At 45.0% G+C, this 12,878-nt stretch overlaps 1 protein-coding gene across 1 annotated transcript; it reads right to left on the minus strand.

The window, feature by feature from the left end:
• Window positions 1-9,299: 9,299 nt before the first annotated feature.
• Window positions 9,300-10,961, minus strand: LOC147453298 (uncharacterized). Its single transcript, XM_086519140.1, has one exon. It carries the CDS (start codon window positions 10,138-10,140, stop codon window positions 9,454-9,456), a length of 687 nt encoding a protein of 228 aa, XP_086375266.1. The 5' UTR covers window positions 10,141-10,961; the 3' UTR covers window positions 9,300-9,453.
• Between the last annotated feature and the right edge of the window lie 1,917 nt (window positions 10,962-12,878).

Consider the following 12,878-nt stretch of genomic DNA (forward strand, 5'->3'; position numbering starts at 1 on the left):
TTTGCTACTCATTTTTGGTTGCTCTTTTGAGAGTATTATGGCTGGTTCTTCATTTGACTTCCAGCGTTATTGTCTGACACAGTTTGATGGTGCAGATTTTGTTGCTTGGAAGGAGCATATGCTTGTTGCATTGGCAGATTTGGGGCAGGATAAACCCTTGCGTGGTTTATCGGCGAAGCCCAATTCTATGCGTGATGATGATTGGCAGGATCTTGATGAGTTAGCCATGTCTACGATTTGTTTGCATCTGGTTGAGTCTGTTTACTGGCAGGTCTCGAGGGAGACTACAACTCATGCTTTATGGCAGAGTTTACATGCTATGTACGCGACATCCATGTCTACAGGGGAGTCTAGTCCCACTTCTATGTCCATGGGAGAGATTGGTCCCACACGCAAGTCTCGACGGCATAAAGACTTGACATGTTGGCATTGTGGACATAGAGGGCACATTAGGCGTCGATGTTTCAGGCGTTTGAGACAACGGAGGCGACAGATGTGTGATGCAGATTTGGGCATGACAAATGCTAGTGAGATCAGTACGGTGGTTACTAAGTATGCTTGTGACGGCGATGTCACATTTACATCTAGCTTGTCTTTAGACGATCTTATGTCTACGGATTGCATATCGGATTGCACATTGTCTTCACATTGGTTACTAGATTCAGATGCTACTTTCCATGTCACGTCGCATCGTGAGTGGTTTAGCACGTTTTCTAGTGGGAGACTTGGTTGTGTGCACATGGTTGATGGTGTTTTGTATGACATTGAGGGTGCAGGAGACGTATGTTTGTCCTTGCCCAGTGGTATGAGATTTACCCTGCGTCATGTGCATTATGTGCCAGATTTGAAACGGGATTTGATCTCAGTCAGACAGTTACGGGATAGTGGATGTCGGGTATCGCTGCTTGAGCGATCTTTTGCGTTGCATTTGGGTTCGCTAGTGATTGCGAGAGGTGCCAGGAGTGGTACAGGTTACCCATTGCATGTGGATAACGCGAGAGACGGTGTTGTCTCTGTGATCATGCAGCCAGGTAGACAGCGAGAGAGCAGGCGAGTCTCTTTTGCTTGTGGGTTGCAGGATGCTTTGCATGGAGTGCAGAGTAGTGAGCTCGTTGTGTACATAGTTGGGGCACGACTTGAGCAGTCACACAGAGAGGTGACAGTCAGACATGCATGCTTTGCTAGTGGCTGAGCAAAGCAGAGAGTCAGTTGTGCGAGATACTTCTATGCAGGATAGACAAGTAGAGCGGTCTTGCTCTAGTGAGTCACAACAGGAGGATGTTGTGCAAGAGTCTATGCATACGGAGTTAGAGCATGAGAGCTCTAGTGAGTCACAACAGATTGAGTGGTCATGTTTGCAGTGGATGATTGCAGAGGAGACTGAGATGTCAGCGATTATGCAATCATTCCAATCTATGCTCGACATTGAGCATGGGGATATAGTTGTGCAGGATATGTCTTCCAGTAGACACCTAGAGCAGCTGGTTTGCTCTGAGGTTGCACGACAGGTTGATGCGTCTTTTGTGGACAGTCAGGAGATGCATGTGGCTGACACGCCTTGTCAGTCAGAGATGCCTATTGCCAGGGATATATATGTTGATGCATGCTCCGTAGAGCTAGCAGAGCCCGTTAGCATTGCATCGGCATTCGGTGGTCTCATGTATGAGATGCTGATCTTGAGACCGGATATCGCAGCTGCAGTGGGAGCATTTGCAGTTGGGGTTGTCAATCGTTTGTTGACTGATGATGGCATAGTGCACGAGGGAGATATGCAGGTATTGCGTACATACCTGCAGTACGTGTGCGGTACGTCTGGTGGTGTATGGACTTACACGGGAGCAGGACAGCCGGATGCACACGATCACAGCCAGTCAGTGGGCATCGGTTGAGAGCGGTTTTCTCTCGCCTTTTGTAGTCTTTAGACTAGGTTCTCTTGCTTAAAGACACAATCGCCTTTAAGTGGGAGGTTGTTGGGGTATAGGCGTCTGTGCCTTGCCCGGCGGCCTAGAGTCTGGGTGCTCACTGACTTGTATACCTTATAAATAATATAAGTGTATAGGGGGCTGCTCACTCTTTGGAGTCTCCCCACCCATATCTGTGTGTCATGTGTCTCCTTCTCTCTCTCTCACTCTCCGTCTGTGGTGCTCCCCGATCCCCTTCAGAAACAAATGTCTTTGGATGAGGAATCTACTCCATCATAATTGGGTAATCACTCATACCAAAGACCCTTGATGCTATTAGCTCTCCCACCTTAGGTGAATTCATTCTCTGTATTGGTCGCAAAGGGATATCTACGATTATTATCATAAAAGAGGATGACGTCATTGAGGTCTAAACCTTGTATTGATCAAGCAAAAGGCACCAATGAGGAGCTTGAAATTGATCTCAATAAGGATCATCCAACCTTATTAAGTGAGCAAACAAGGTACTCCATTGATGTGCCACACACCTATAAAAATTGTAAGAGAGAGAGATGATTCTCTTTAGAGAGGATACAATGACACAATCTGCTTTCACCAAAGAGAGGACATACTTGTGAGAGCAGCAATAAAGGATATTTAATTCCATCCCAAACTTGTCTGAATTGTCCTTGGGAAGATTTCACGCCAAAGATAGGATAACATCATCTTTTTTAAGAACTTCATCGTGTAGGACTCTTTGTGTTGGCATACTGAAGTGAAAGAAGGATGTATTGGTAAGGCACCTGCATTTGGCCAGTAGTCAAAACTATTAATATAAGAACAAAGACAAAGTCTTACAAGTTGAAGAATGAGTTGGTTAGAGTAGTCCATAAGAACGAGAGAGTTAAAAAAATGTGAGCGTCTACAAATCGAACAAAACTTTGTGTCAACAAGTCATAAAGGTTCTTCATTTGCATCCAGATCTCCATCTCTATGCATTTTCTTGGACCACACAACTAGAGTATGGGACATGCAGAACTTCTATTTTATATCTGAGGAGACACAATGTCGACTCTCCACCATACTTTTGCATGATGTTCACAATATATAGTATGTAGTTCATTTTATTTCCTCATTGCATGCCGAAAAGTTTAAGTACTCACATGGTTAATTATAGCTTGACAAAACAACATTCTCTATCTTGCACACTTAGAAGAGGACGCCTACTCATTGACTAGGTGAGTAGTCCAAAATAATTTTTCATTTATAGAAACCTCAATTTACTATAGGTCTTACCCACAACAATGCATGAACACTAAACTGCATCAACAAATTTCTATGGCATTGCCAACCAAGCAACACTAGTTTACTTTGTTAGTCGTATTTCTTTTGAAAAAATGTAGGTGGAACTATTAGGCCCCTGTCCACACTGGGACGGGCAAGAGGTGGCCAGTCCGAGGTGGAGGGTAGGTATTGGCTCAACGAAAAGGGAAACATGGGCCAGAGGCCTTGTCTGGTGGGCGGGCATCACGCCTCATCCAAGTTCTCGCACTCCATGGCCATCTGCAAAAGGTGACGAGGGAGTGAAAATGATAGGCACTGAGCTCTCGTGATTGATCAGCGTGAAGCATGAGTGTTTCAGCATTTGGCGAGCTCTGGTTTGTTGCTGCAGATAGTCCCGTGCTTCTTTGAAATCGTGTGTGACATGAGAGGGGCTGGCCACCAAGAAAATTGAGAGGGGTGGGTGCCACAGTCTGATAGGGGCCTTAGGCACTTGCCACACAGGGGCAATTGGCCAAAGTAAAAAGGATTTTTTTGGGCGCTATGTGTGTCACATGATTGGCTAATATTTAATAGCTTAATACTTTTTTTTTTCCAACAAAGCGGTGAAAGTTATATTAACAGAAGAGAGGAGACAAAGTTACAACCGTGTACCATGGAGCACCTGCAGTCCATGAACTTACCCGAGACCACGTCCATTCTAGGGAGACTCTCCCTTTACAAAACCCACTCATTACAAAAGTTCACCTTGATACAAAACAAGTACTACCGATTATATACAACCCGACCATATACATCATTTCCAATATATATGTCTTCAGTTAGTCTTTCAGAGAGGCAATCATTCCTTGTATCTTTTCCATTAAGCTTCCAGCTTTGGAAATAGCCTCGAACGCCGCCCGAGAAGCTTCCAGATTAGCAGGTAGCATCTTCCTGATTTCCACTAGCTTTCTCTTGTTGATGTGGAGTTCAAGATCCTCAGCCTCCATTGCCTAGTGTGCTTTCTCTGCATCTTTAATAATCCAGTTCCTTAGATAGTAGAGGTTGGCTTCATTGATTTTTGCTTTGAACACCTGTAGATTTTGAAATCCACAAAGAGAGCTTTCAGGCTGGGAGGTTGGTAAGCCACATTAAACACATAATTGTTTCTCAATTTCTAGATGATCCATAAGAATTCAGCCCTAGTTAGGTTCCAATAGCAGGACATAATACCTATAGAGTCGCCTAGTAAGAGTTGCCTCCAAGAGACTGATTTTTTAAGTACAGATCTTATAGGGGACAAAATGATAGCACACTGAGGACAATTTAAAAATAGATGAAATATAGACTCTACTTCTACATTACATCTGAAACAGGTCCCCGTAGATAACCCTGCATTGAGTCTTTTCTCTCCTGTCCACAGGGCTTTGTGAAGTATAAGCCAAAGGAGGACGGATTTCTTGGGTTGAATTGACTTTGTCCCACAACTTTTTGAATTTGAACATCCACTGCTTTGTGTATAGGCCGACGTTCCAGCGTTTGTTTAATGTGATGTGCAGCGGGGGGGGTGATGTCACCAAGATTCAATTGCCGATTTTGCAATTCGAACCACCTTTCCATCCAAAGGCACTGAGTGGGACACTTTGTTTAAGTGAAAGCTTCCATAGCTCCAAACTAGGGAATACCTCAAGTCTGGATAATATGAGTGTGAATTCCCATGGCTGGAGGGTAAACTAGAGAAGAAGTTCCTCTGCTGATTTCCACCTATGTAACTGTCTGTTCCAAAGAACTCCCCAAGTGGTGATACCTTTATTGTGACATCGAAGTGTGGTCCTTATCTGATTATAGGTGAAAGGGGTTAGGGGGGAGAGAGGCCACCAAATGGAGTCGAATTTTTGGACATCATTGGCCCTGTTGTTAGACCAGAAGACTGACAAATTTTCCCTTGCCCTATTCCACGCTCCCCATAGCGAGGTAAGTAGTTATGACCCTTTAGCCTTGATGGGGGATGGCCCAAAAAAAATAGTGATCCAGCTCAGCTCAGTTTCTGCCATGACTTTCAGTTATCCAGAGCAAAGCTGTTAGTTTTCCTAAACAGGAGGAGTGCCCATTATTGGTTAGTAACCTCAAGGGCACGGATGAGAAGTTTGACTGCAACTTTATCTACCTACTTGTTAACATTTTTTACTCCTAGTCCCCCTTTGTCTGTTGGAAGACAGCAAATATCCCACCGAACTTTGGCTGCAACTTTCTTAAACAGATCTCTCCCCCAAAGGAGCTCTTGCAGTATTTGCTAATGATACCAAGATGAGAGTAAGGTGGGCACCAACAAATGAGAAAGAACAAAATATATGCAGTTAGAAAGTGATTAATTATAATAACTCTGCCAGCTAGAGAGCCCTGGAAGCCCTTCCATTTGTCTAGCTTGGCCCTGAACTATTCTAACACCCACTCCCACCTTTGTCTGAGGGAGACCTTGAACCCAAAAGGGATACCTAACAGCCTAAAAATTTCACCCTCCTTGATAGGAGTGCATCCCTGACTGAGAATCCATCCAGACAGAGAATAGTTAATCCAGTTTCTTCCTCTTCTTTGCCCTGCATCTCTTTATCCGCCGTCGAATCATGAGGGGTCGGGCGAATTTGATATGACAGTTTCTCACAAAGTAAGATTTGGCTCCATAATGGAAGCAGGTATTAGGAAGATACTTGTAGAGTATCTCTTGTTCAAACAGTTCACCATCGTCAGTGTTGAAGATGTCGATGGAGGTGGGGAGGTTAACAGATTTGTCCATTTCTATTAGAACCTGAGGATGCCAAGATGGGATGTAGTTGGTCTTCTGTCTCCCACCTAGGACTTTACCCAGAGGAGCACCTATTTCGACCAGGTGAGAATGATAATGCATCGGGAGGTTAGGGAACTCTACCCATATTGGGTAATTCACTAGGGCGGAGCGGTCATGATTCAAATCCTTGTTCCAACAAAACAGACTCAAGCAGAAGGACCTTATTACCCATTGACCATGACTAAGGACCGAGAACGCCATCCCTGCTATCTTGAAGATAAACAGGTAGTGCCCCTTGGGAAGAGCTTGAATAGTTTCTACCTCTGCAGCCAAGGTATCCCATTGGTTTCCAATCTAGCTTCTGAGGATGTCTACTGGCAGACGTGGTCCAGCTAGCAGACCGATTAGGGCTCATTTTTCAAGATCCTTTTGTTTTTTCCTTATTTGAGAAGCAAGAAGTGTGACATGGGACTTACCTCTAAGACTTGGCACAGGGCCTCTTGCAACAGCTCCATGGCTTTTTTCCTCGAGAATGTCCTCGGGCAATACATCCTTCTGCTTGTGGGAGCCTGAGAGATTAGCTTCGCCACACTCTTCTGTTGCTGCCTTGAGATGAAAGGACGACGCGGGGATTCCATCTCCACCTATGGTGATGGTGCCTTTGAGACACTGAGCCAGACCTTGGGGGAGCGCATGCAGGACTTCCTGGAACAGGGAGAGTTTGAGGGCTTGGTCCGCGCAGGGACAATTAGGGAGGGCGAGGGTTCGATGGGGGAGTAGATTCGACGGGTGCCATGCATTTGGTGATAGGTGGCATTCAATAGGGGTGAGCTCGTCATGATGAGCGGCAAGGGCGCGGCCTGAAAGGGCACGCCCTAACACCTACTCTAGCGCCTGTCACTTCGTCATCATCTCTAGGGTTAGCTTGCCATCGCTAGGGTTCGTTCTAGTGTAGGACTCTCTATGTATGGCATGCCGAAGTGAAAGAAGGATGTATTGGTAAGGCACCTGCATTTGGCCAGTAGTCAAAACTATTAACATAAGAACAAAGACAAAGTCTTACAAGTTGAAGAGTGAGTTGGTTAGAGTAGTCTATAAGAACGAGAGCAATTCAAAAATGAGAGCGTCTACAAATTGAACAAAACTTTGTGTCAACAAGTAGTAAAGGTTCTTCATCTACATATAAATCTCATCTCTATGCATTTGCTTGGACCACACAACTAGACTATGGGACATGCAGGACTTCTATTTTATATATGGGGAGACACAATGTCGACTCTCCACCATACTTTTGCATGATGTTCACAATATATAGTACGTAGTTCGTCTTATTTCCTCATTGCATGCCGAAAAGTTTAAGTACTAACATGGTTAATTGTAGCTTGACAAAACAACATTCTCTATCTTGCATACTCAGAAGAGACGCCTACTCAACGACTAGGTGAGTAGCTCAAAATAAATTTCATTTATATACACTTCAATTTACTATATGTAGAAAAGCTTGTTCTTATCCACAACAACACATCAACACTAAACTGCATCAACAAATTTCTATGGCATTGCCAACCAAGCGACGCTGCTTTACTTTGTTAGTTGTATTTCTTTCAAAAAATTGTAGGTGGCACTATTAGGCCCCTGTTCACTGGGACGGGCAAGAGGTGGCGACTCCGAGGTGCAGGGCAAGTATTGGCTCAACGAAAAGGGAAACTTGGGGCTGGAGGCCTTGTCAGATGACATGCACTAAGCTCTTGTCATCAGCGTGAAGCGCGAGAGTTTCAGCATTTGGCGAGCTTTGGTTTGTTGGTGCAGAAAGTCCCCTCTTCTTTGAAATCGTGTGTGGCATGAGAGGGGCTGGCCACCAAGAAAATTGAGAGGGGTGGGTGCCCCAGTCTGACAGGGGCCTTAGGCACTTGCCACACAAGGGAGGTTGGCCAAAGTAGAAAGGAATTTTCTGGGCGTTATTGAGCGGGTGATATTTTACAGGTTAATATTTCTTGAGAGCGAATCAGGCTAGTTACACATCGCGTGGCCAACGACGAGCGCGCTTGCGTGGATTCCAACCGGCAAACGCTGATTGGTCGAGCCAAAAAGCCAGTGCCCAAAAAAACAGGGACGACCAAAAACCCCTGTCCATCGTTGGGCGGGGTGGATCCTATGTCGCGACTTCCTCAGCCAGTTGACACAACCAATAGACTGCGTGAGCTTTGTTGAAAAACTTGTGAGTTATTCAATATTTTTTCAAAAGTGGGCTAGCTCGTGTGTAAAGCACGCCCGCCCATCCCCAAACTTGGGTGAGCGCCTGCCCATTGATGTGTAACCAGCCTCAGGCTAACATAGCTGCATCGAAGAAGGCTAGCACACCTATAAACACATGCAATTGTAGAGGTTCACAACCCATCAACTGCCTTCGCGCGCCGCACAAATCAAGTGTCCGTCAAGGCCGGGTGTCAGGGGGCAAGAGATCTCCACCGTTCACTCCCCTCGCGTTCTTACAGTAATCGAGTGCAACAATCATTTGATGAGTTGACACGTCAACTCTCATAACTTTCAATGTCAACAACCAGTAATACGCTTCCAAATCAACACGTAGAATACATAGAGGTATTGACACGTCAATTGTCGAAATTTTGTGCGCCTGCAATTGTGCATGGCTCTGTGTGTGTGTGTGTACTGCAGTGCTCCTTCCCACTGTGTTGTGCTGTGTGTCGCTGTGATGTAGTGTATCACTTCTGTGTGGCTTTGCTGCAAAGTTTGCCCCCCCTCCGTCCGACTCTTGACGTTCAAGAATGGTCAATTAATTACCAATCCATAATATTGACTCCCACCATGGCTTCCGGCTCCCGCCGGTCTCCATGTGGTCGTCAACATTATGGGGAATGGTCAATAAAATGACCATTCCCTACCCCGTCAGTGGTCACTTGCTTTTTTGCTCTGGCGGACAACACGCTGTACCAAGTATTCCGCCAACTGACAGATCGAGGCGGACGTGTGTGACAAGGGCCTTATAGTTGCTGTAGCCTGTCGATGCTAGTTTCTTTTTAGGCTATGGTCACGCGAAGCTTAGTTTTCCGTAAGCTGAGTCGGCAATCTCTGATGCGCGTCAGCTTTTTGCAGGTATTCACCGGCTTAGTAAGCTAACTATGCCTGAAAAAGCATAGTCACACAAACTTACCCACCCACCGCCGGTCAGCGCCAGCTCTTTCTCTCCTGCTTGCGACTTGCTGTTCCTCTCTCTACCTGCTGCCGACGGTGGCCATGCTATGCTGAGCGCCTGTCAGAGGCTGTCGGGGCTTAGTTCTAACTAAGCCTCGCGTGACCATGCTCTTAGGAGTCGCGGTCGCTCAGCTGAATCCTGATGGATGGAGAAAACCTGCGTCCTTAATGTGCAGAAATGTATCCGTGCAAACTAAAGCTCTCTTTCTCTCTCTCTCTCTCTCTCTCTCTCTCTCCCTCTCCGTGCAGAAGACTTAGATCTTTTGCACAGCGAGCTGCGAGAGGGATGGCTAGCTAGTTTAATAATTGTGTGTGTGTGGGAGGGAAGCCGAGGTCTCGGCTATGGAGCTGCAGCAGGAGATGCAGAGCGTCTGCGCAGCTCTCGCCTCTCTCTCTCTGCTCTATTTTCTCATGCCTAGGCTTAGGCGGGGCTTTCTCCGCCTGTTTTGCGTGTTGTCCTGCCTGCCCATACTCGCGACAGTGCCCTTCTCCACGCGCTCTCTTGCACTCAGAGCTGTCTTCGCTTACTTGCTCCTCTGGATTACCCCCAGCAAGCTCCTTCTCCGCTGCTGGGACGTCTTCCCCGACTACCGTAGTGATGGCTTTGTCTACTTCATTGCCACATCTGTAGCGCCCCTTCGCGTCAAAGGACGAACCCAGCCTCGCGTCAACGGCCCGAAGCCCACCTCGGCAACTACATTGCAAGGTGCCCTCTTCATCTCTCTCCTTCAATTTCTGCTTTTTCTTGCTACCCTGTCCGCTCTGTTGCACCCCAACATCTCCAGCTGGCTCACCTATGCCCTCTACGGCCTGATTCTCTATCTTGGTATGGAGGGGGGTTTTGGCTTGTTTTCCTGCTTTATAAGCTCGCCGCTCGGACTGGAGCTTCACCCGCTTTTCGACAAGCCGATTTTGGCCTGCTCTGTTTCGGAGTTTTGGGGCAGACGATGAAATCGCTTGGCCGGGTACATTCTTCGGCATACAGTGTATGTCCCTATGCTACATCTCCTGTCAGAAAAAAGACTAGAGCATGGCACCTCAATCGATTCATCCAATGGAAGCCTAACAACATGTATGACACAAGGTGTCTATGTCGGAATGCATTTTATGGCAGGTAAGAAGGATGGAACAGATGAAAGGGGAGGATTGCAAGTGGATGGGAGTTGTAAGGAATTTCAAAATGTGGGCGGAGCTCCGGTACTCGCTAGAGCAGTAGCAATGCTTGCATCATTTACCGTGTCTGGCCTCATCCATGAATGGATCTTTTACTGCATTACTCTGACACACCCAACATGTGAAGTGACCATGTTCTTCATAATCCATGGAGTTGTGAGTGTTTTGGAGGTCCTCCTCAGAAGAAAATTTCGTAGCCGGAGAATATTGCCACAACCGGTTGCCATCGTGTTTACCTTAGCCTTCGTATACTTCTCTGCAGCATGGCTTTTCCTGCCTCCATTAATTCGAGTGAGCGTAGGTTTGCATATGTCAGATGACTTTAAGCACATGCAGAATGTAGTCATGGATCTATTGAGCAGCTGGTAAAGAGGGTAAGTTATCTATTTATGGTATGCTCTATTAAGATCTCCAGACTGCACTGATGTCGAACGGATGTAGCAAATCGAAAGCTGCATGTACGAGCACATTCGTTGCATCAGGCGTATCTAATTTTTACCAATGTTCATTGCGGCAAAATGCTAATGCTAATCAGAGCATTGTGGTCAAACTATGGCTTTGTAACCTACATGGAGAGAATTTCAGAGGTGAATTGACTATATTTTGAAGCTATTCGCACTAGGTTTTCTTATGTTCTAAGTTAGAATTGAGAGGTAAAATTTTAAATATTGTGGTTGGTGTGTACAATATTTTATCAACGACAAATGCAGCAGCTTGCCAACTCGAGCTCAGTGCTTCTAGGTGCAGTAGGTAGAACACCTTCCGAGGAACCCTAGTTCACGTAATGCCGGAACCAGTGTTTAGGAAAAATCAATTTTTACAAACATACAAATTTCCTTTTAGGAGAGATTCTTTGAAGAAATTTTGCAAAATAACGGGCTTTTTTTGCGATTTAGCTCTATATTTTTAAATTTTCCAACCGGATTTTCTCCTTCTCCCCCTCTCTTCAACTGGCTGATATGATTTTTTAACCGGCCAAGGCTATGTTGAGGCACACTTTTCCTCAACACTGGCAAGAGCCCTACTCATTAGCCTCTCGTAAGAAAACTCTGGCCGGTTCTTAACTGCATGCCGAAAATCGCCGTTTGTTCAACAAATAGAAGTCAAAATTCAAGCAGCAAGAGTTGCAGAGGTACCTGGTGACTGGTTCAATTGGGAAAGACCATGGAGGAAAGTTTTGTGGACTACATAAGGAGTCCTTAGTAGAGGGTTGGATTTTTGGTGCATCTCTTAAGTAGTGCTTAGTAAAGGGTTGGATTTTGGGTGCATCTCTGGACCATTGGATAAAGCTTACAAACTAGTGCCACATGGAAAACTATTGATGACAAACTCCGTTTTTAACTATTTTAGAAGGACCCTATGAGAGGGTGTTAGACATTTGTTTACCTCACAATCTTTCCCATCCAATTTCAATTTGTTTTTTTCTCAATATCTTACAATGCTTCCAAGTGTTTTTCCATCCATCATTTTTTAACCTTTTGGAATATATAGAAATCTAAATAGTTCATCGTTACATTTTTTCTTCAATAATCTAATAATTTATAACAACAAATATTTTAAAATGCTAGTGTCACTTTCTCATTTTCTCTTTCACAAAGAACTCTCTTATCTATAGTATTATATATAAAAGGGAGAGGTGTGGTGTGTGGGTGATTGATTGGACAAGCAGGTAGTCTTCTTGGTAGGTGATCTTCTTGGCATCTACCTCTCATATTAGAATATAAAGAGGTGCTCCATCTTTTTTTGTCCTTAAGGAGGGAGGTGTGGTGTGTGAGTGTTTCGCTGGACAAGCATGGAGTCTTCTTGGTAGGTGATCTTCTTGGTATGTAGCTCTCATATTAGAATATAAGGAGGTACTCGTACTTACATGAGATAGACTCATTCTAATCCACACGTATGTACACCACAATATATATGGTGACCAAATGCATGAGTACTTTGAGTTTGAGGTCAATCTTATTTTGTGGTCTTGTGGGGCATTGAGGTTGAGGCCCATCTCATTTTGTGTTGACCAATCGTAGCTATCCATGCTATACTTGCCTTTCATGTGCTCATGGATCGGATAGTGTGAATTTTTTTCTTTTTTTAAAGTGCTCAATTGAGCTAGAATTGCATAAAAATCAGAAGGTTACAAAGAGCCCTGTCATATCCTTTGCACAAGGTTATCCAAGAAAAAGTACATCAGAGGTGATTAGACCCACCTTACATCTTAACCTTACTACAAGTTATTCTCCACCAACACGCTTCTAGAACAACATTAGAGTCTAGGGGTTCACACTTCCCTTGAAACAATAACACATTCATGGATTGCCAAATAGCACTCAATACCATGGCTCTTACTAGACATATATGTCGGTCAAAAGATCCAAATCATCACTGCACCTGGAGCCCATGGTGAGGTTATGCCTAAAGAAAGCAGTTCCTAGATGTGAGTGTACCTTCCTGTAGATGGCACCCGAGAAGTCACTAATTTTTGGACATCCCCAAAATAGGTGCGTGAGTGTTTCATTTGGGTGCTTGCATTTGATGCAAGACCCTTTGGAAAG

The sequence above is a fragment of the Adiantum capillus-veneris genome, chromosome 8, assembly GCF_014529385.1.
Source record: "Adiantum capillus-veneris isolate H3 chromosome 8, ASM1452938v2, whole genome shotgun sequence".
NCBI lineage: Eukaryota > Viridiplantae > Streptophyta > Polypodiopsida > Polypodiales > Pteridaceae > Adiantum > Adiantum capillus-veneris.